General features: G+C 36.1%; 1 protein-coding gene across 4 annotated transcripts in view; it reads left to right on the top strand.

The window, feature by feature from the left end:
- EMC2 (ER membrane protein complex subunit 2) overlaps positions 1-22,921 on the top strand; it is a 33,183-nt gene that overhangs the window by 9,066 nt on the left and 1,196 nt on the right. Inside the window, exons 4-10 of one of the 4 annotated variants that reach the window (XM_062627168.1) lie at positions 1,355-1,440; positions 3,971-4,028; positions 13,114-13,199; positions 13,363-13,422; positions 15,182-15,263; positions 16,370-16,480; positions 17,905-18,009. In XM_062627168.1, coding sequence (XP_062483152.1) covers positions 1,355-1,440; positions 3,971-4,028; positions 13,114-13,199; positions 13,363-13,422; positions 15,182-15,263; positions 16,370-16,480; positions 17,905-18,009 — 588 coding nt within the window. Of the gene's footprint in view, positions 1-1,354; positions 1,441-3,970; positions 4,029-13,113; positions 13,200-13,362; positions 13,423-15,181; positions 15,264-16,369; positions 16,481-16,599; positions 16,642-17,904; positions 18,010-22,921 lie in introns of those variants that run through there. The other 3 variants (XM_062627171.1, XM_062627169.1, XM_062627170.1) reach the window with 3 other exon arrangements.

Below are 22,921 nucleotides of genomic sequence, written 5' to 3'. Positions count from 1 at the left end.
AAAGCTTGAGTGAAACTACTTTTCTGGAGTTTGAGATAAGATTTGCCATCTCTTAAGAATGTTCACAGATCAGTTCAGCTATCTGATGTGCTGCTAAGTACATGCAGTTTTTATGACAGGTTGTTGTCCAGTGCAGCAGCAGTTCACCTAGATGTCACTCAAAGTGCCAGTAAACTGTTCCTGTACTAAACCTGAGCCTTGCTGTGTGCTGCGGCATTGTTACAATCTTTTTCATTGCAAGTTAAAGTGATCATGATGAAAATAGTCTGTGCTTACTTGAAGCTATGCATTATTTCCTTGATTGATGTTTCCCTTCTCTCTTCCTTCTGTATTTTTCTGGATCTGGGAGAGATGTGGCTGTTTCTCTTTGCTGTGCGCTAGCAGTCTGTTTCTGTATAGAAACAGGGAACCTACTAATTTTTACTGATTTTTTTTTTTTTTCTGTATTATTCTTTTGATCAGTGGATTTGATAAGATGGAACAGATTATGTAGATGGCCTCTGCTGAAACTTTGCGTCTGAAGAGCAACTTTAGAAACTGAGTTGTATAACTAAGTGTTGGAACAGGAGGTTTCTGTGTGAAGCTTTTAATGTGATTCAAACTACTGGTCTTTTAGGGAGCCTGTGGACTGTCCTGGTTCCCATTATAATGAGTCAGCTACAGGCTCTGCAATGTTATCTAGCCACATTCACGATATGGTTAGAGTTAATTTGCTCTGGGGAAGTTGTGACTCGGTCCCTTTTTCACTAGTCCAGAGAAATCTCCCTGTGATGAATTCTTTTTATCCAGCCCAGGTGTCTCACTGATTTCAGGAGTTAAAAGCTGTGCTGCTTCTGCCAGCAGGCTCAGCCCAAGCCAGTGACAAACATTTTCTTTGGATTTCAAAGTTTTATTTTAAAAATAAATACATAGCATAGTATTAGCATAGTTTGTTCCATTGAGAGATACCCATTTATTAAAGAAGTATCACATAAGCTCTTACTATCTTTGTTTTGTTTTTCTACTGTCTTCTGTTATTATAGTAGACTAAGTAGACTTCAAGTTTTAATAGTATCAGAACTGGTTTAGTACATGAGTTTAATTTTCTAAACAGATAACTATGTCCAGGAAAGCCTGATGATCTAACAACCTGTATGGAAGCTATTTCTTAGATTTAGTCTTCTAACAGAGTTTCAGTTTCCGAGCTTCTTTTTATCAATGCATTTTAGTGATTACTTCAAAAATAGCTGTTTGATTTTACTCAGAAATACCATTTCAGGTTGTTAAATTATCAGCCAAGGACTTTTCTTTTTTTCATCCACCTTCTGTGTAGATAATTGTATTCACAATAGTATCTTGGGTTTTATTTGTACAGTTTTGTCTTCAGGAGCTAAGGCGGCAGTTTCCTGGGAGCCACAGAGTTAAGCGATTAACTGGAATGCGATTTGAAGCTATGGAAAGGTAAAACCTGAATTGAAAACACTGTGCTTTCTGTCTGGAAAGATGCTTGCTATTTCTTAAAAAGGCATTCAGGCACTATGGAAACATGGCAAATCCAGGCTGGGCAGTTTCCTTATAGAAAACAGTGGTGTGCATGATCATATTATAATGTTCAGACATTTTTGTTGCATTTTTGCATATATTGTGCAGTGTTATTTTTTGCCATCTTCCAATCAGACTTCATAAAGTGAAAAGGTCTCTTACTTGACAGTATAAGTCATTATACAATACAACACTAGGCACTTTTTTGGCGGAGTCCAGGAGGCATACATTTCATCTCACAGAGCTAGAGCAGCATATGAAAATCAGTGCCAGTGTTTTTTTGCCTTTGTTGTTCTCCTGTGTTCCTAATCACTGCAGGATATAGCTCTTTTCCCTTGTTTTCTGAGTGTGGATAAATCCAATAGAACTTAGTGAGGATTAAATCTATGGAATTCGTTATAGAAACAACTCAAAACCTATACCAAATAGGATGGCAGAACCTAAAAATTAAACTGACCATTTAGAAATATCCTGTTATAACATAGCGAGTTTAGCAGGAATTATTAAAATAATGAACAGCTTAAAACTTTATAGCTTTCCAAGATTAATGACCTCAGGGTTTGAGGTTGACCTTTATTGTCTGCCTTTCTCCTTGGATAATCTTTGGTATTTACATTCTGTTCTAAGGCAGTGTCAAGGCAACTAGGTGTTCCACATTTCTCACTCACTTCCTATCAAATACGCATTCATGAAGAATTTCCATTAGCTTAGCTCTTTTTCTGTCTTCATTTTATATAGGGTAGGAAGACAGTGAGAGAATGGCAGCAGATTTTCTCAATTCCCAAAACCTATTCAGAAGTGCAAAAGATCAGAATTCTGTCCTAGGCTTATGTGACTACATTGAATATAATAAGTGGGAACAGATCTCTGTGGGAGATGACTGCTGCATGAACATTATGTGTTATTTCAGCAATGAAGTGATATTGAGCCACAGTTTTCCAAAAGCACTCATAAAAATTCTTGACTAAATGACTCTGGCATGTTAGATCCTTGAGATTGGAATATCAGGGGAGCAGACGTGTTAACGAAAGCTGAGGTTTCATCTTGATAGATTTTCTCCAGAAGTTAGAGAAGATGGAGGCTTTGGTTCTGCGTTGCTTTGAACAGGAACTCATCTGCAGGTGCTCTCAGCCATGGCCTGGAGAAGCCTGGTTCTCTTCCCTTGAGTATAAATGATGCCTAGGGAGACTTAGGCTGGAGGGTATCACATTTTCAATTGAAGAATTAAGCTTCTTATTAAATTCTAAGTGACTTCTAGGATCTAGAAGGATCATGCTTTCCCCAACAGAAATAGGAAATCGTGAAGGACATTCCTGTAGACTGAGATATCTCTGTAGATACTTGCTGATCAAAAGAATGCTTTTCTGGAAATTCACCTGTAAAGCTGGGATTATGGCCATCCTGTTCAGTCTTGTAAAAAATACTTGATAAAGTAGCAACTTACAGAGAACATGAATACAGCATTTTACAGTGTGTCTGCCAAGTCTGTAGCAGTCACCTTCTACTCATTTCTGCTTTTGTGCTTTCTTTCTCATTTGTTCTTGTATCTTACGGTAACTGGACTGGACAGCTGAGCTATGCTAATGTCAGCATTGTTTAGGGAGCAGTGAGAGTACGTAAGTGGTGTTGAAGGTGAGAATGGGATGTGTAGTATCAAAATCAGTCAGCAGTACTTCTGAAAAACTAGTTGTCAAACTGTACATGAAGACATAATATATGCCCTAGTTATGTGGTAATAGCGCAACAGCTGTGTAGTCAAATGTGTTTTAAATTGAATTATTTGGATCATGTACACAGCTGGCTGAACACACAGATCTGTTTCCCAGGTCTAAAACATTTACAGCAGGTGGAGTAACCTGTTTTGTGCATACTGCAAATAGCAGAGTTAATTAATAAAACCTATGTAGTGATGGTGGAGAAGATTTTTTTACAAGATTTCTGGTATAGTCAAGGATTGGACTCTTGTGTGAATCCTGCCAGTTTACTGTGTGCGGCTGCTTATACTTTATAAAATCATAATAGAAGAAACTTACATGAAGTTTTAAATTACAACTGTGAAGTAAAAAGTCATTATTTTGGATGCCCTTTCAAATTTTGGGGGTTCTGTTTCTTGGGAAGAGTGAAAAAGAGAATTGGGATGTGATAATTGGACCTATTGGGTAAAAGAAAAAGAGGGAAGAGGCAGGAAAGTAAGATACTGGGTGTAAGATACTTAAATTGCTGCTGAAACAATATTCCATAAAGCAATTACTATGTACTTTTTATTTAGCTCAATAACATAAAATACTGCTGTTCATATTTAGCACTCAGGAGAATTTTGTATGAGATAGTTTGCTTAAATATGTTCATTATTAAAAGTTGCAGAAGGGTTATTAAGTATTGCAAGGACAGTCAAAAAGTCAGGAGTTCTGCCTTAGCAGAAATAAATGTGAATGATTTCTTTGAACAGGTATGATGATGCTATCCAGTTATATGATAGAATTTTACAAGAAGATTCAACTAACACAGTAAGTTCAAAATAGTTTTCTGAACTGCAGTGGTGTTTTGTTTGAAATTGTGCTTACATTTTGTGGGTTTCTCTGTGGGAAAACATAGGCCTGTATTACTGTATTTGTTTCCTAGTATAATCTGTATTACCTTCATTAGAACAAATGAGATGTGTTTCATGATGAGAAGGCACTTAAAGTGCTTAAAAACTGAGTTTAGAAGGTAGGATTATAGCTAGCAAACTTCCATGCAGTCTTAGTAGGGTTTAGATTGGGCCTTTCAGCTTTTACATTTTCACTAAATACTAAGTATTTAAAGGACTAACACAGTCTGCTCTGTGTCTTCTGTCTTCATAATGCTTAATCTAGCTCAAAGATTTAAGTATGAATACACTCAGGTACTGCTTGAATAGCAGTTATTTTGATTTATTGTCTGGGATGCTTTACTAGCTTTTGACTCAAAATGTTATAAAGCATGCCAGTCATATAAAACAAAATCTGAGACAGGCTGTTCTTCTAAGCGGTTTTTGAACACTGGTTGTATAAACCACCTTAAGCTGTTAGATGCCAAAAATTAAAGTCTGGGGAAACTTGTAGCAATATGTTTTCATGCATTTTTTGTCACAAGGATAAAACTAGAAATAAGAAGCTATGGAGTTTCAAAATCTTATACCACATGTTGCAGTCAGTTATTATTAATCATTGTCTGTTGGCAGGTATATGCTTGACTCTGTTACTTGGTTTCAAGGAACTGGTTCTCTTTCCTGGGTAGAACTCCATGTAAATGTAATACTTGGGATACTGCAGATGTTTTGTCAGTCTCATGTAAACCTTCCTTTCTGTGTTTTGAACCTCTGCCTTTCTTCACTCAGCTTATTAGTGTGGTCTGCTATTCAGGAGGGGAAGACCCACAGAAACACATGTAGCAGGTTAAGTAGAATGAGCCAGAGCTGGATATAGATGAAGTACTATCACTTAAACTAAAGTGAACCACCGGGAAACAAACCGAAACAAACCCCACCACCAACAAAAAACTACCCAAACCCAACAAACCAGAAAATTATTTTCAGGGTAACACATCTGAAAATGTTAATACCAAGTTAAGGACTTGGATGACAGTGGTAGATAAAACTGTCTTTTAGCAGTGATAGAACTCGTATTTTTTTAGGCAAGGGTAAAAAGAAAAATTTAACTTCTTCACTCTTGTTTTTCGCTTTCCCTAGAGCAGAACTACATAAACTGTGTTCTGTGTGACAAATGTAAGTGATCTGCTTCTCCTTTGAGAGCCTGTAGTTTTTGAGTAGACGTTTGAGCGCAAGGTGCAGAGTTGTCTGCAATAAATGTTGGTGGATTTTATCAGTGTAGGCCACAAAGAGTTTCAGAGACACTAAGTCTTCAGAGTCATGTTTGAAAAGTAGGTGGAACCCATTTACAGTGAAGCCACAAGAATAGGTCACCTGGGTGCATGTTTCGTGACTTATTGCTGAAGCCAGTGGAAAATGGAGCACCATATTACAGTGACTTCTGTGGGCCACACATCTTTGAAATATGCATTTTTGGCAGCTTTACTCTTCAGCTGTCCCAACATGGCTTTCGTCATCTGAGTGGTTTGTCAGATGGTTTTATAAAACAAAACTATATATTTAGGTAATATGTATGCCTATTACTTAATCTGGATTTCCTCCTTAACAAAATCATAAAGATCCATACAATGGTAATATTTAGAAGCATAAGATGTAAATATTAGAACAGCTGCATGATCTCTTGGATTTCTTAAGATCTGAGAATAGAAGTGGAGAGTGTTAAATGCAAAGCAAAGGTTTCTTGCTGTGTAACTACAGAGTAGGTTGGCTAAGCCTTGCATGTGAAGAATACAAGTTAAATAGAAAGTTCTGATAAATTGTCACGTGCAGATGTCTTTGCGTCTTTTACCTGTTAATTATTTCCATGCGCACATGTGGCTGCTGTAGGAAAATAAGTATTTCAAGATTTTAAAAAAAGAAACTGTTGCTGAGTTTGTCTTGGCACTCACCTTACCTTACAGCAATTTCTTCTGGTCTGCTGACGCATGGATTTGCTTATGTACATTAAACATTTTGGCAAGTGCTGTAAGTGAAACACAGACGTTTCTTCACACGAATCATGTAGAAATTATACTTTGCATCGACTGACAGATTCATATAGAATAATGAAGAAAGCTTTTCCAAAACATTATGAATTTCAGACACCTTGTAGACTTTTCCGTTTTGAAAAGTAATGGACATTTACACTTTTGGATGAGGTTTTATTGCATGCAAAATGCTGAAATTAAGATAGCAGTAATTATTTTATTTAATTTTTTAGAATAGAATTCAAAGTAATCTTTGTGTTTAAAAGATGACCATGTCTCCACAGTTTATCTCACTCTGAACCTACCTGCTGAAAGAGATGATTCATTTGACAGTGGAGCAACGTTAAATGTTGTCAGTTCAGAGATTGTGTTTCATTTAACAAAGCATGTAGATGTTGAGTAAGAGTCTATCCCTTCGCTGAAGAGTTTAACATTAATGAAGTGTGACAATTAAAAAAGTGTGACTGCTGTGAAAAGCACAACTGGTGTGAATTTCAGTAGGATAATAATGGGTATCATTTCCATTCTTGTCCATTTTGGTTGAAATGAAGGCTTATTAGAGCGGTAGTTGGCAGATTACTCGTTATTAAAGCTGCATAACATCTTACATTGTAGGGCTTTTTTAATTAATTAAAATGTAATGTGTCAATTGAAAATCTTCATACTGATGCTGAACAGTGGCTGAGTTGTTTGTACATCTTCAGATAAAATGCTTAGTCTGTTTCTCAGAACAAAATATGGGAGGCATTGGGTTTTTAGCAGGATTGGTAGTAAGGACTTTTGGGTTGGTTTTGGTTTTGTTTTTTTTTTTTTTCTGTTAATGTATTTAATTGAGGAATCCTCATCCTGCTTTGCTTTGGAGGAAAGCCTTTTAATTAGATACCTTAGACTTTTGTCAGTCAGGCCCTTCTTGAAGTGTCCTGTCGAGGAGTGCAAACAAGATTGATGATGAAAAAGGAAATAGAGTTCATGTGTTCAAGACTTAGGTTTGTGTCTGATCCACTACTGTCATCCTAATGCATATGCAATTTTTCCTGATTCTTCAGCTCACCATGAAGAAGATTGCAAAGCACATGGTCAGCACCAGGGGAAAGTGAGATACGGCACAAAGTTCTGCCTTAATTCTAACCCACTGAAAATCTGATGTCTTTACGGGGATAATTCTGTTTTTCTTGCCGCTTTTTCAGCTAAGCTTTTAATACAAGAAGACGTTGTATATGCTTGCTTAGCTTAGGGCATGTGGATAATCTCATTAACTTCATGGGTCTAGTAATATAATTGTGTGAACGAAGAATTAAGAGTTAGACTTTACAGGACAAGATAGTGCTCTGGGTGAAGTTGTTCTTTCAGGCTGCATAAAATACTTCACTAACAACTCAGTTGTTTATGGGAGTGAGCAGGAGCAACTGCATGCATATGGTCACATGAAGTTACAGTTTCCCATACTATTTCGAGATTCTTTTTCTAGCGAAGCTGGACATTTTTCAGAAGAGGCACAGGAGGTGGTTGAAGACAGGTTGGAACAGTGATAATTCTGTAAAATTCCTGCAGTAGCTTTGCATTCATTTTGAATGTTCTTGCAGCTTTGTAAATTAATCTACAGGATGCTTTAAGCTGCAATAAAGAAAATTTCTTACCAAATGAAGTATCTACTGATGGGAATTTTTTTGGGGTGTTGTGTGTAAGTTTCATTAAATATATTGCTAGCTGTGCCAGGAAAGACACAACAAGTCGTATGCTTACATATGTATAGTGGTAGTTTTAAAGGGAGTCAAGTAAGAGCGTTTGGCGCTGTGTCTGATGCAGGATGGAGTTGGTGGGAAGTGTGAAGAGCTTCAGCTGCTGCTTCAGTTAGTCTCTAAGAAGGACCAGTGGTTCAGCTGAGGATGTGCTACATGGATCCTAAGGAAATGTTTTCTTCTTTTGAAATTAGAACTTCGTCTTTTATGTTTTTGTCTTTTTTTACTGCTTTTTGAACTTGTGTAAGTTTGGGGTGCATGTGTCTGCATTATGCAGAAATAAGGTTTCAGAATTTATTCATGGAGTAGACAAATTTCCTTATTTTTTTGTAAAAAGCTATGTTCAGCCTTGCTATTTATGCTTTGACGTTATTCCTAAAGGAGCAGCTTCAGCTCAGCAGCTCTGTGCCTGCATAGATCCATTTGCTAGTTTTGGCCTGATCTGTCTTCCATGACTGATGTTGAAAAAACTCTTAAGTCTAATTTTTTATTGTGGTTGTAGTCAGATTATGTGGTATTTTTTGATGTTAGTAATTCCTTCCCTTTGTTGTAGTTGTTTACAGTTTTGTTTTGATTATTTATGCTGCAATTTGAAGGGAATTATTTTGATATATCAAACCCTTAGATCAAAACCGCATTTTCTAAAATGTGAAGTCCTTGATATTTATAAATTTATAAAATTGAAGAATTTCTTTTTAAGACGCAAAATATAATTTCTTGTAACACTGTAGCAGTTACACAGGTATGAAATTTTGCCTTTCTGAGAGGTTTCAGTCCCTGAAAATTCTCCTGCTAATACCTTGCAAGCATGAAATTTAGAGCAGTCTTAAGACTCTGTTTTGGTGTGTTTGAATAATCAAATGCAGAATTTGGTAAGTGTTCAACTTCTCACTTCACTCTGAGTCTACTTAATGCTAATTAAAAAGAATCATGACAAATGGAGGATTAGTTCTTGTGCCAGATTAGGGATTACTAGTCTTTAAAAGAAATACCTTAGAAAGGTTCAGTGTTTAAAAAATATGTGACATACTAAAGTACCTTAGTCCATACGATACTGATTATGGTATAAGTGGCATAAAGTGGCATATATCTTTCAGTTAAGAATGCAGGATTTACAGAACCTAGTGTTTTGTTTTAAACTCTGGAAAACTGATAGGGGGAATTCCACGTGATAGGTTCTGCATGGTCAAATACTGCAGATCTTGTTGCAGCACTGAAAGTTTTGTCTTTTCCTCTTGATTTAAAGTGGAAGGAGAAAGGAGCTTGAGTTCATTTTTGCATTAGGCTTATTCTTAGAAATCTCACTGTGATGTAGAGAACCAAAATGTAACTCTTGAATGTTATTTTTTATCTTTATTAACAGAATTGTCACAGCTATCGTAGAATGCTTCATAGATTTCAAATAATCTCAAATCTTGTAGTTAAAATGAAGTTTCTTATTAATATTTTCAGTGGACTTTAAATTAATGATTGAACAGATTGGTACTCTGCAGTTTGCAGTTTTGTAGTATCTTGCAATAGGTCCCCTGAAAGTGAGCTTATATTTTGAAATCTGAGATTTATATTAAAAATGGCCTGAAACATAGTAAGATGTGAAATTGTCTGGTTTTCTAGTATCAGCTGATACTAAGGCTGGTAATAAATTGGGTATATGAGATAAATGTTACTTAAAGTTTCTGTAGAATTGATGGGAGTCTGGCTTTCCTTTTCAAGTAACTGTTTTTTGTCTGCTGAAGTGGTTGTTAGTCTGCACGGTAGAACATTTTGTTTAATTTGATGGAAATAAAGCTTGATGCTATGTGTGTAAATGGTGGTTAGCTAAGCTGCTGTCCTCAGGATACTCAGCATACGGAGTGCAAGTCCCAGCTCACTGAGGAGGAAGCTGATAAACACAGGGAGCTAGAGAGTGGCTCAGGAAAGGTATAAATCAGAACAAGAATTAAGATGTTTACAGTGCTCCAAATGGCCTGTGTCTTGATTTTAGTACAGACTTTTTCATATATGGTTTTGTTAAATTATTGACTACTGGAGTCACTGGATTTCAGTTTTCACTTAAAAAAATACTGATAGTTTGTATGATCCAAAGATAAACTAGAAAGTCAGATGGAGGAGTAGTCTGTGAATATAGATAAAAGCAATAGTGGTTTGTTTTTCATGTCTTTATTTTTAGCCTGTCTTACTACTCCTGGGTATCACAGATCTGAACACTTCAGATCAACTGAGCACCTATGTGTATGTCTTTCAGCAATGTGTTCAGAATATTTGTGTTACAGTTTTGTTTACGTGATGGAAAAATGTTAGCAATTGCTTTAAAAAAACCACTACATCCTCACTGACTTCTTCCCAGTGGTTTTAACGACACTTTCGAAAACTGTGCTACCATACAGCATTGACTGTCAGCACTACTCTGAGTGGCTGAGCCTCTTTTTAGTGAGCTGCGGGTTCTCTGTAAATAAACTTACTCATCACTTTTGCAGGTTTATTTGAGGGTGATGGGAGTGCAGATTTCAAGCCTTTTTTTTCTGGTGATAAGTAGGGTGGATAAAAAGGTTTTAAAACCTATTTTTCCTCAAATAAGAAAAATGTAATTTTGCAGCAATTTTGTGGGATTTAGTGTAGTTTAGATGCAGATAAATTCTGTCAAATGTACATGTAATTAATTTAGCGTGAACATGTTAATTATGTCTAATCCTTTTATCCTTATTATTTGATTGCATGAGGCGACATGCTTATTATAGACAATCATTAGTTAATGTTTGTGACTAGAACTAGTTGTAGCTTTTTATAAATAAATTTGTCTTGAGGTTCCAGTGATTTATGATACTTGGGAGTGCTGTGGTTAAGAAATAAAGCAGCCATAGAAAAAATATGTTTCAAGGCTCTTTTGGAGGCCTGACTTGCATGCAGTTAAAAGAGTTGCATTAGAAACAAAAAAGAAGGGTGGCTTACGTACTCTGTGCCTGCTTGCTGTTGCGAATTAAGATGTCAAGGGCATTGATTGATTTTATAAATGAAACAGATGATTTCCGTTCTCTAGCAGTTCAGTTTTGATCAGACTCTAGATTGCTTTTTTCTTTATGTTTTAAAAATAACAGCTGTTTTTTTAATCTAAAACTTAAATTTTATAGTAGATAGTCTGTTACCTGCGAAGAAGCTTCTGTCATCGTAAGCCATAATTGCGTGAGACGCTCCTTTGACTGTGCATGCTGTTATCCCCACTTTCCCTTCTTTCATGTTTCGGGCTCAGTGGGCAGTTCACTGGGCTGTGTATAATACCAGCTTTGGGTAGTGAGTTTAACACTACCCTGGTGTCCCCACCATAAGCATGTGGAGCTACTTTACAAAATGCTTTGGGACCTCTTCTTAAAATGTGATGGAGAACAATGGTTTTGGTTAGGTTTTTTTTGTTTTGTATTTTTGTTTAGTAATAGTAGCAGCATGATATGCATGTGGAATTAGTCTTTAAAAAGTTTAATTATGCTGTTAATCTTTATTTTAAAACCTCAAAAATAAACAGTGTGTGTTATTGTTATAGTGATAAATGTGGTCAGCAGTTAAAATTTCCAGAGGCAGTTATGGCTTTTAGCCAAATGTCTCCCAGTAAAAGTAGAATGATGAATGAAACTTCACAGGTTGCAGTTTGACAAAGAAGCAGTGGAAAACGAAATGACTGTGGGTGAACCCCCCAGCTGCCTGTGTCCTAATTTGTCTCTTGATTCTTCTGATGAATTTCCTCTGCCTGTGCCTTGCATTTAAACAGAAGAATGAAATGCTTTTTCCGCTCTTGAGTAATTTTCACTGAATTTTAATGAAATATACAGTTCTGAGGGAAGTGAAGGGGATGATCTCAAATGGAAGAATAAACTTACAGTTAGTGTTAATAGTGTTTCTAGCTGTGTTGTTTTGGTAGCTTGAACTAGTTTATTTAAATGCTGTGCTCTTCTTCTGGAAGCAATTAATTTGTTCAGGTGATGATCAGAGGATAGGAAATTAATGAAGAGAATAGTTATGTTCAAAATACTGTAAAAATACAGGAACTCTTTTGGGGTGTATGTGACTGTGATCTTAGGAAGGTACATCATGAAGAAACAAATTTCAGAGCTATGTTAAAGCCAAAGATTAAAATAGTTTAAGGTTTTGTTGAGGAGTTGTCAAGGCTTCCATAAGGTGATACCCAACTGTAAAGCCTCTTTACAAGGTATGAAATGGCATAAGAGCAAGCAGGGGAACGAGCAGCGGGACTTCACTACTGGAAAAGTGCATTTTTTTTCCCCCCATTAATATTATCTCATGCAGAAATGACATCTATGTGTGCGTGTGTGTACACTTAGACACATCACAGACACCAGGCCATCTGTCTTCTCATGTCTGACTACAGTGGTTGTGATCACACAGGAGGGTGTAACAGGGGTTATGGGCTGATGGTGTTGTCTCTTTGAGGCCAACTTTGTTATGCTGGAATTTGGTTTCACTTTTATTCTGCCAGATTCCCAAACTGCAATCATGTGTTGAAGCACAGAATCATCAACGTTAAAATTCTGTATATCTTTTCTCCTGGTGGTCTGAAACAACTTTCATAGAGTTCAAAATGTAAAAACATTTTACATCTTATAACTAACTTGTTCTTATATGGTTTATGTTGAAATACATTTTCCATGTACATACCAAAGTACTGCTCAGTTTTGGCATTGAAATAGCTATTTTCTATTGCCTTTACACTGAAGAGCCTACTTTGTGCTCTGGGAGTGATGAGAGACTTGTTTATGAAATTGGTGTGTATTTAACATTAATTAAAGATGGCATTCAGCACACCAACAAGAATCTTGAAAAATGGCTGAAAGCCGTATTCATACAGTGGCAATCAAGATGCATCTGTGGGATTCTCTAAGACTCCGTCCCCATCTCTCCTCTGTAGTCATGGATCTTGTGATTGACAAGGTGGGGGTCTTTGGAATGGCTGAAGATTAACATCCCCCGCTGTTTTGTAATTATCAGAATCTGGACAGTCGTTTATTTGAATGAAATAATGCATACAGTTTGTGCTTCCAAAGAAAAGCATACATAATGTGATTGTATGAAGAGGTTTTCAGTCTCTCAGTGGGATGTCATAGGGTATGTTTATAAACTTCAACCTAGCAGTTTCTCTGCAGCGGAATTCCACTGGTATTGAGATAATAATTTGCACACTCAAATTGCTTTCTTTACAAAAACCCAGGGAATTATGAGACCCTAATCCTTTATTAATGTCAATCCATAGGCAGCAAGAAAGCGTAAGATTGCCATTCGAAAAGCCCAGGGGAAAAATCTTGAGGCCATCCGAGAGCTGAATGAGTATCTGGAACAGTGAGTGTCTTACAAGAATACAGATTGTGTTTTGCTATTCTAATAAATCTTTTTAATTAAAATGGAATTTGCATTTGATTTACGCTTTTGCTTCCACTTACAGAATCCCTTGCACATTCTTTTCTTTCTTTTCCTTTTCTCCTCTCATGTCTTCTCTGTACAGATTTGTTGGAGACCAAGAAGCTTGGCATGAACTTGCAGAACTTTACATCAATGAACATGAGTAAGTTGTTTGCTAAATCCACATAAAAAAACTGTTAAATTGAAACCTCTGTGTAAGTCAGAGACCTCAATGATTTTTTTTTCCTGAAGGACAAGTGTTAGAAAGTATGCTGTCTCATTTCCAGTATAACAAGCATCAACAGGAAATAACTGCCGACCTTATTTGAGTACCAAATGCTTTACGAAGGCATTTGATTTAAAAAAAAAAACAGTTTATTTAATTACCTGTATGTTTCAGTCATGTTTTTGTTTTGTTTTCTTTTTTTTAAATCTGTTGTTTTAAAAGAAGTGGTTTGTATGTAGGAGGGAACAGCACCTTTTTTTCCCCATATTTTTTCATCCAGGTGATTTTTTGACTGGATCTTATATAGTCTTATAGATCTTAAATTCTTTCCTTCTAAAATCAGTTGATCAATAACAACTGATATTTTTCTGAGTTTCTGTTAGCTTGCCTCTGTAAGAACTTTTAGTAACCTTAAAAAAAACACCAGCAAAACAAAACATGGGTCCAGAGTTAGAGGCATCAGGTCGCCTGGGTACAAAACCCAATGCAATCAAGAATGCTGCATGTTGTAGTAACTTGCTTATTGGATATGTAATGTTTTTGTTAGCTTTTCCTTATTGCTATAGTGACAGGAGGAAATCCCAGTGTGAGAGGATTAGCTCAAAGCCTTAGTGCAAGTTTTCTAATATCACAGCATTAATTCTAACTTCCACCCAAAGGCGTATCTTCCCCCCCCCCTTTCTTTAGTTCTTCAGCCCAGCCTGAATTATATCACATTGTTTGCTTCCTTCCGTTCCAGAGAGTAGTAAAAGAATCAGATTTTCAAGGAAGAAATAATAATTCTCACTGTGACAGAAAAGTTTCTCCCCCATCACTTCTTCCACCCCATTCTCAAAGAAAATAATCATTAAACTCTTTCAAATGCTGATTTACAGAATAATCTAGAATTTAGATATCCAGATAGTTTAGTATTGTCTCATAATTGCAAAATTACTTTTTGTTCGATATTAAATATCTATCCACACTCTCTATAAACACTGCATCTCTGAAATTTGGAAGCCTGTCATGTAAACTCTTGTTCAACAGTGCTATCATGTATCTGTAGAAGATGCAAATTCTGCAGGAAACTGTTAGTTGAAAGATTACGAAGCTAAGATTTCTGTAATTAAATAAACTTGCATTTTGAGCTTGACTTTTTAATTCTCTCTGAAACCTTTCATTTGAAGAACAAGTATTAGCCTTTTCTAATGGTAAGTTGCTGTCTGTTCGGACTAGTATAATGCTATCTTTACATATAGATTTGAACAATTTGATTTTCAGACTGTTCTTAGTATGTTTTTTTTATCTTAGTTCTGTGGTCCGTATTTGTCAGTCCTTAAGCAGCTGAATTTTCTTGTAGAAAAAAAATGATTCTTTTGTGTTCTGAGTTCAGTGTCTTTTAGTATGAAATGCCTGTTTCTACTCATCATTCTTGATAAGAAATAGTACTTATTTATAGGAAATGAGTATATTAAATGTTTTCCAGGAGCTCTACCACATATACATAGATTATAATTTTTTGTATACTTTTCGTCATAATTTAGAAATGATAACTTGAGTTTTCAAACATTCTTTAAAAAAAAAGCATCTTCCTTAATTGTGAATAGTGAAGTAATGGGGAAAAAAGTATGGCTTTGTTTATCATGTTGTAAAGACACTGAAAAAACAACCTGTATATTCTGCTTCATGTTGTCACTTTTATTTTTATATTCCTCAGCTATGCAAAGGCAGCGTTCTGCTTAGAAGAGCTTATGATGACTAATCCACACAACCACTTATATTGTCAGCAATATGCTGAAGTAGGTATTTTCAGAAGAATCAGTTATGTTTAGATGCATATTCTGGTTTTATGTTAATGAAGTGGTGAAAATGGAATAAAAATGGTTTATTTAACTTTTTCCCAAGAGATTTAATAGAGTACACAGACAATGTTAACATCTCATAGAACTTAACATGTTAATAAAACTGGTTTCTTACTTGCTAAATAGAAGAGTAAGAGCAGGAATTATTGAAGGTAAAAATTCATGTAAATGAGCTATTCTTGTTGAAGTGTTTATGCACGTTTCAGATTAAGTGCATGAGAAGTTAAATTTTACCACTGCAATGCTGCCTAGGAGGTTATGATATATTGCCTGTTATTGTGGAGCCAGATCTTGGAATACACATGGGAAATTTTGTGTGAAGGAGCACTGGGGGGAGAGAGGGCCCTTAGCAGTTTTAGTTCAAGGTTTTTAGCCATTTGCACTCTTTTTTTTCAGATATTTATTATTTTTCCTAAATTATAATTTAACTGCTTAGAATGTATTTTATTTGTTTTGTTAATGTGGATAAAATCAGATTAACTTTAAAACTTGAAAGTCTAAATACCTTTCCAGTAGAAAGACCGTAATGCATGTCTTCTAGGATTTATCCCTCCTTTTGTTGATCTAATAACAAGAAAAATTAATAGAAAGACAATGGAGTAATCTCCTGAACTTTGTGCACTGTTTTGCAGTGAGTAGATAATGAAAGGCATTGTGGTGCCTTTTGTGTACTGGCGTAGCGCATGCAAGTTAATATGGATTTATAGTAGTAAGAATTTAGCTTTAGATTTAAAGTTCATGTTACTTTACCGAAGAGGCTATAATGTTGTAGGTATGCAAAGGTGCAAAATAATAACTTTTCATGCTTGTGGCAACAAATTAATGCTGCCTTTTTTCCTCCTATAATTAAATATTTAAAAACTTGTATATTGAAAGGAGCTCAGATTTCTCCAGAACTACTATTTGGCCTTTGGTAGCACTCACCTGATTTGAAATATCATGTGAAACAAACCTGAAGTGAAGTTTCATAATATCTTTGCTTCAAGAGTGAATGTCTCAGGTACAGATGACGTGCAAGTTTCAGGAGCTTATAATTTTTGCAGGTTAAATACACTCAAGGGGGGCTTGAAAACCTTGAGCTATCAAGAAAGTATTTCGCGCAGGCACTGAAGCTTAACAACCGAAATATGAGAGCTTTGTTTGGACTTTACATGGTAAGCACAATTACATATTTTCCAGGTTGTCATTTTTATGTTGCATGTTTTTATGCATGTATATTATCCTTTATCATTTTGGCTTGTTTGGGTGTGTTTTTTTTCTGTTGGTTTAACAGATTATTAACACTGTTTTTAAATACTGACAGGACAGTCTTACGCCTGTAAGTACTCCTTACTTGAAGTGCTCTTAACCTTTAAGTCTTGCCTGTGTTTTTAAAGAATTGTAATTATTGGCACCTGAAGGTAACTTCATGAATAAGGATTTAAAGCCATGCTCCTCTCTACAGGATGGTGAGCTGCTGAGGAGTACCAGTACAGTGTGATGGCTGCTTTTTTTTATTATTATTTTTAATTTTTAAGCAGCCTTTTTAATTTACCTTATTTCTTTGTAATGCTGTTTCCAGGCTTTAGGATCTGGTTTTGCTGTGGCTGCTGCTTTTTTACTTGACAGACATGCCCAATGTTCATAGTCCCTCAAAGGATGTCGATAACTCTGGTAAATGCTCCACAAAGGCTTTCAGCTGTATATGCCAAGGAAACTGGTCAATACTTCATCAAATTCAGGAAACCAGACAGAATTATGCCCCATCTTAGGTCCCTGACCTTGTACTATATCACAAATTTAATGCATCTGGGCATGGCTTCGGAGAATGCATTTCCAAGTTTGTGGAGGCTGCTTCTCTGACAGTCTTGCTCCTTTCCTGTTTCTGCAGGTAGTTTCAGGGAAATAGCTGTAAGGGAACATTCTTTGAGTTTGAACTGTATTATTCATTTGGAATAAATTCATGGAAGCCATTGGCTTCCATGCTCCTTTTTAAAATCTTCCCTGGAGGTTCTTCATTGGTGGTTCTTGTGGTTCTTTGCATTCAAGTACTTTTGCACTCAGGTGTTGTGGGAAGGATTAGCAATGATTCCTTGAAGAGTGATTTTATTTATATAAATTGAAGTCTCTGAGATTAAGGAATCTTTTCTTATTTTCTCTTTTTTTTTTTCGGGGTGTAGTTTATGTATAGTCTTACCTGCTTTTCTGATACGAAAAAATGTCGTGGTTTTAATGGCAGTTTGAACACACAGGTGATGTATTTTAAAACATTTCTGGTAACAAATTGAATGGAGGAAACTAATTCATAGCCCTCACTTCAGGAAAACAACTGGGATTAGCTGATCATGTCCAGGTTTGGTTCCTGACTTGGTACACAACTGAACTGAAGTCTGGTTTAGCTTTATTTATAACAAACAATTGTTTAAAAAGTTTAAGCTAATTCTCATTTGGATGCTGTTTACCAGTAACTGGGTATTTTTAACCTTTTTTTTTACTGTTGCTCTGTGTGGGGCTCTGAATGCAAAGGTGCTGATTGCTCTCAGTTAATTTCATGCACATCTATTTTATAGTTACACTGGTTTTATTTTTGTATTCCTAGTCTGCCAGCCATATTGCCTCCAATCCAAAAGCAAGTGCAAAAATGAAAAAAGATAACATGAAATATGCCAGCTGGGCAGCCAACCAAATAAATAGAGCATACCAGGTTAGTACATCAGTGTTTTTAGTCTTATCATGCCGTGTAATTCTTTTCTGCACTTTTATCAGCTGCTGCTCAAGAGGCTAGATATGACATATGTAAATTGGCATAATCTGCTTGGATTTTTTATATTCTACTTGTGTTTTGATGTCCTGGAAGCTTTAATGAATATAAAGTTGGTATTCTACAGTGATTAATTTGTATTATTTATTTAATAGCTTTAACCAGATTTCTTTTCTACTAACATTAACTGAATGGACACTAGTGCAGTGCTGATCTCCAAGACTCAGTCCTACAGCTCAGTATTTTAATAAAACTTGGTGTGTCTTAATTCTTAGAGTGACTCAATCTGTTACTAACAAACAAAATTCTAGAATTTTATTTTCCTTCTGTTTATTTTGACCTTTCAAATCTCATATTTAGTGGGGTTCCTGATAATTATCTTAATAATTGTGACTGAAGTTGGGTTTGCATAGTTTTATGGAAAAATGCCCATTGATTTGTGAAAATGTTGACTTTGTAGGACACAATCAAAGCTTACTGAACTCATGAGGAGGCTTTTCAGCTATTTGCAGAGTTATGCATAAATAGCTATTTTGCTTTTGCATTATAAGTCTGTATATTTTTTTTATAACTATGAATGAAAACAGGTTTTAGCTCACAGATTCTGTTGTCCATGCATCCCAGACATAGTATGTCTGACTCCCTTACAGCTGTTCCTTATGACCTGCCAAAGTTCATGTGTAGGTAATCCTGAACATCAGCATCATGCTGTCATGATTTCCCCATAATTTTTTCTGAGGAAAAATGTTGGTATTAAATGCAGAGACTTTATATACACGTAACACTCCTTTCTTTCTGTAATATTTCAGTATCAGAACCCAGTATTTAATCTTTCTCTGGCTGCTACTGTCTCACAGTTAATACTACCAAGTGGCCTTTTGACCAGCTCCATCTATTATGGAATTAAATTAGATTTTCTTTTATGGCCCATGCAGTTAATTCTTAATACAGTATTTCAGTTTATTGCCAGGAGTGCAGCTTCTTCTGGCTGACATGGTTTTGATGTATTACAACTTTGAAGTATTTTCCATTTCCTCTGATTGGCCCTGTAACTTCTGACTGTACTTTACAGTGAAGAATATTGTATCCCTGAGGACATAATTAAGCATTTTATACTTGCGTGCCTGAAGTTGATTTCTCTGGTTTTCTCTTTAAAATGACTCCCTGCTTTACATTAATTTACCTGCTCACAACAGTAAGGTATCTATGAGTTACCAACTTTGTCTGATGTCCCATAAATAAGTGGGACTTCTTTTGGCTTCAGTATGTCTGACATTTCCTGTAATGGAAAACTCAAATTTGACTCAAGTCAAAACACAACAAAACAAGCAAAAACCAAACCCTTGAAGAACAGGATAGACAATGGTTTCACTGTTGATAGAACAAAACAGATTTTAAAAGATGTGTGAATTTTGAAGATAGTGAAAACTGTTATTCGTGCTTTACATCTCAATAAAATGAACTGTTAGAGTGGTTCTGAACATGTATTGCAAGTGAATATTGTGACTGAAGTTTCCAGTTCCAGTTCTACCACCAGTAGACGTTTGCTAGCACTTCTGGGAAACAGCCCAAAGGATGCTTCAGGATTGAACCATAGAACCAGTGTTGGCTGTGGAATGTGGCATACCAAGATTAAGACCTAGAAACAGGCATCTCCTGATTCTAAGTGTAGTGAAAGTTTAACTATGGCAGTTTGTAGTTACATGACTTATAGCCAGATAAGCTTGCCTCTTTTTTTCTTTCTTTTTTGCTCCACATGGCTTCCTGTTAACATCACAACATTTCTAACAAAACAGGACTTGTACTGGGGAGGGTGGAGGAGGTTTCTGGCTGTGGGGGGTTTTGAGGAGGTTGGTCTTGTTGGATTTTTTTTACTGCAAAGTGCAGTTCCCCTGTTTCTGTGAAACTCTTTTGAATCCTGCATTAAGCGTTTTTGGTTGATGCTTCCCAGAACAGCTCATGTTAACACAACTAACATATATTTGAAACATATGTCGTAGCTTCTTTGTGACTTCATACTTTCGTGATATGTTGCATACTTCAGCTGCTCTTTTTAGCTGCTTCAGACATAAAGTGATGAACACCGTGTCTGACTAATCACAGGGGGAATTTTGGTACAGAGATGTAAGTGCTCAAGCTAGGATTTGGTGTGCAAATGGTGTGAACACCCCTGTCTTCTTAGAAGCTCTAGTGAGTACAGCCGGACGGGGCTGCCCTAGCCCCAGCCCTACTGAGCTTGTTACATGACAGCAGAAGGGTTTGGCCACTCCAGTGTATATGTCACATACCACATACAGCTGCTACAGCAAATGGTGTTTGGTGATGTAGTAGGAGGCAGTTTCCCCTGTGAGTCTGTATTGATTTGTTGCTCCCTTAGCATGTTGAGTTGAAAATTGTCATCTCTTGGACCTAAGGATGAAGCCTTGATTGCTTATGCCAGTTGAAACACTTACAGCATTCCTTCATTAATGAGGGGTTGTCTAACCAGGTTTTAAGCAAGATATTTAATATTATCTCTGTAAATCCTCCCCACTTTCCTTCATTATCTAAAGCACTTTCTAAAGTGTAATGAAAGCCTTAAGAGCTTGTTGAGTTTGGCATTGACTTGTTTTATTAGCCAGACCTTCTTACTGTTAAAATGCAGTTTTTCCAGTATTCATGTTCTAGAGAATAAGATGCATTTAGAATCCTGACTTGAGTGCCTAGACAAATGATACGGATTTGTGACCTTAAAATATGAAGTTATTAATTCAAAAAGTTACAGGCAAGCAGTTGGCTTGCAGTGAGATCTTTCCCCATTTTCTTTTTCACTCTGGATTTAAACTTGAATTACCAGCAGTTTGCTCAGTAATTTTTGAAAACTGCCTTTACTTTTTCAAATTCAGCACTGGCTATAGTTGCATTTTAATTTTATATGCAATTTGCTTAAAATATTTTCACTGGTCCTCTTCTTTCAGTTTTATGTTTTCATTCAGGCATTTTGCTTTGGCACTTGATTTTTGCTTTTGCTGTGCATTTCTGTATGAAATCAGAGGAACTTTTTACATTTATTGTAGATTAAAGAAAACAATCTTAGGGTATGAAAGGGAAGGCCTTACTGTTGCTAGTGTTGCTTAGACTATGCAGCAGTTTGTTTACCAGTACACATGGGGCTAAAGGACAATTGAATGAAATAATTTTCTTAAAAAGTACTGATATTTGATGCTCCATCTGGTTAATATAGTTATTTGAATGTTAAATGTGCTGATTAGTACTTCTCATCTGTGCCTAATCTAGGAGAAATGTAAGCTTTTGCAGGAAGACAGAAAAGTTTTGTAGCAAGGGCTGCTTATGGAGCTGGAATTCCTGGCTGCTGGCACATGCGCTAAAAGAAAGGTCATTATTCTCTGGGCCACTTAAGTTTAATTGACTGGATAGGAAAAAAAATATTAATCTTTCATTTCAGATGTTAGAGAAATACTCGTTATTCAAAGAATTATTCTCATTATAAGCTCAGTTTTGCCTTATCACTGGGAAGCCAGATTCTTCTCTCTGTGTGGACCCTGTGAAGAAATGTGTTTCTGTTCTGACTGATGACATGAGTCACAGTTATTTTAACATCGAAACAAAATATGGCTACCTAGTGCTCTTCAATTAGGTAATTGGTTTAGCATGTCCTCTGGTAGAAGCGTTTCAGCAGAGGCAAGCGAGTTTGATTAATGCTCACGAAAATCTTTTATGTGATCCTACTCGTAGTAATTTTCCAGATACATGCTTCTTGGGTACATTGCTAAATTCTTCTGTGTTAGCAATCCACATGTTATTTATGGTCAGAGAAAGGTGATTTTGTTACAAACCATTTGGGAAACAGAAAATTAAATCATGATTTTAAGAAATGGATTCCGGCTCAATCAGTCAAATTGCTGTGTAATGGCAGAATAGACAAAATAATTGTTCGTCAGGGCAAATTTGAAGTGATTACATTTCCAAGTATACTCCTGTTTGTTATGACGCAGAGTTTGGTTTTATTTGTTCAGCTTCAAGTACATGTCAGTATCATGAAGGCAACCACTCTTGAAACTAGCAAGTAACATTTGTTAAACTAATGTCTTCTGTCAGTTTTGTTTTCAGTGTCCCTGAAGAGAGGTAAAATGAAATTCTTCTGATTTTGAAGCTTTTCTCTGCGTGCTTTCTCTGTCTTGCCAGGAGTGATTTTTGACCACAGTATATTCTGGCTTCTGTGCTTTGTATTGAAATCTCTGAATGCTTTGAATTGGAAACAGTTTTTCAGTGGAGGATTTTGAGCTCTGTTTTATCATTTTCTTGTTTTTCTGAAGACTCCCCAGGTATCTGCTTGGACAGTTCTTGTTTAGAATGAACAAAAAGAGTATTGAGTTAGATCTAAGCAATAGTTACTTTCTCCTAAATGAGAGAGTGTTTAAGAATTTGATTTTCCTCTGACACTGATGGCTGCAGGTCACTCTGGAGACTGCACAACCTGAAGAATGGGTTTATGCGTACTGCTAAAATAAAAACACAGCACATCAGTTCATCATCCAGAAATATGAAAATACAGTGGGTTTAGTATGTCTCTTAACTATAAAGTGCTGTCACAAAACCAACATTTCATTCTCCTAGTGACTTAATTTGGAATAGCTTTTCATTTACTGTGCCAAAACTACTTTTGTAAGAACTCAGTACTGATTGAGAGTCCCAGTGTTAGATTGTAGCCTGGGGGTCAAAAGCAGGTTAACAGGTCCTGCAGCTTGTTGATGGTGTGATATTACCTGGGTTTGATGACTTAATCTTTCTTAACAGGTCATGAAGAGTTTGCTAAATTAAGTTAATTGCAAGAGAGAAGGGACACATTATAAAT

The sequence above is a fragment of the Pezoporus occidentalis genome, unplaced genomic scaffold, assembly GCF_034315485.1.
Source record: "Pezoporus occidentalis ecotype Australia unplaced genomic scaffold, CSIRO_AGI_Poc_V1 ctg3, whole genome shotgun sequence".
NCBI lineage: Eukaryota > Metazoa > Chordata > Aves > Psittaciformes > Psittacidae > Pezoporus > Pezoporus occidentalis.
The sequence above is the reverse complement of the archived record's forward strand: the minus strand, read 5'-3'. Positions and strand labels throughout refer to the sequence as shown.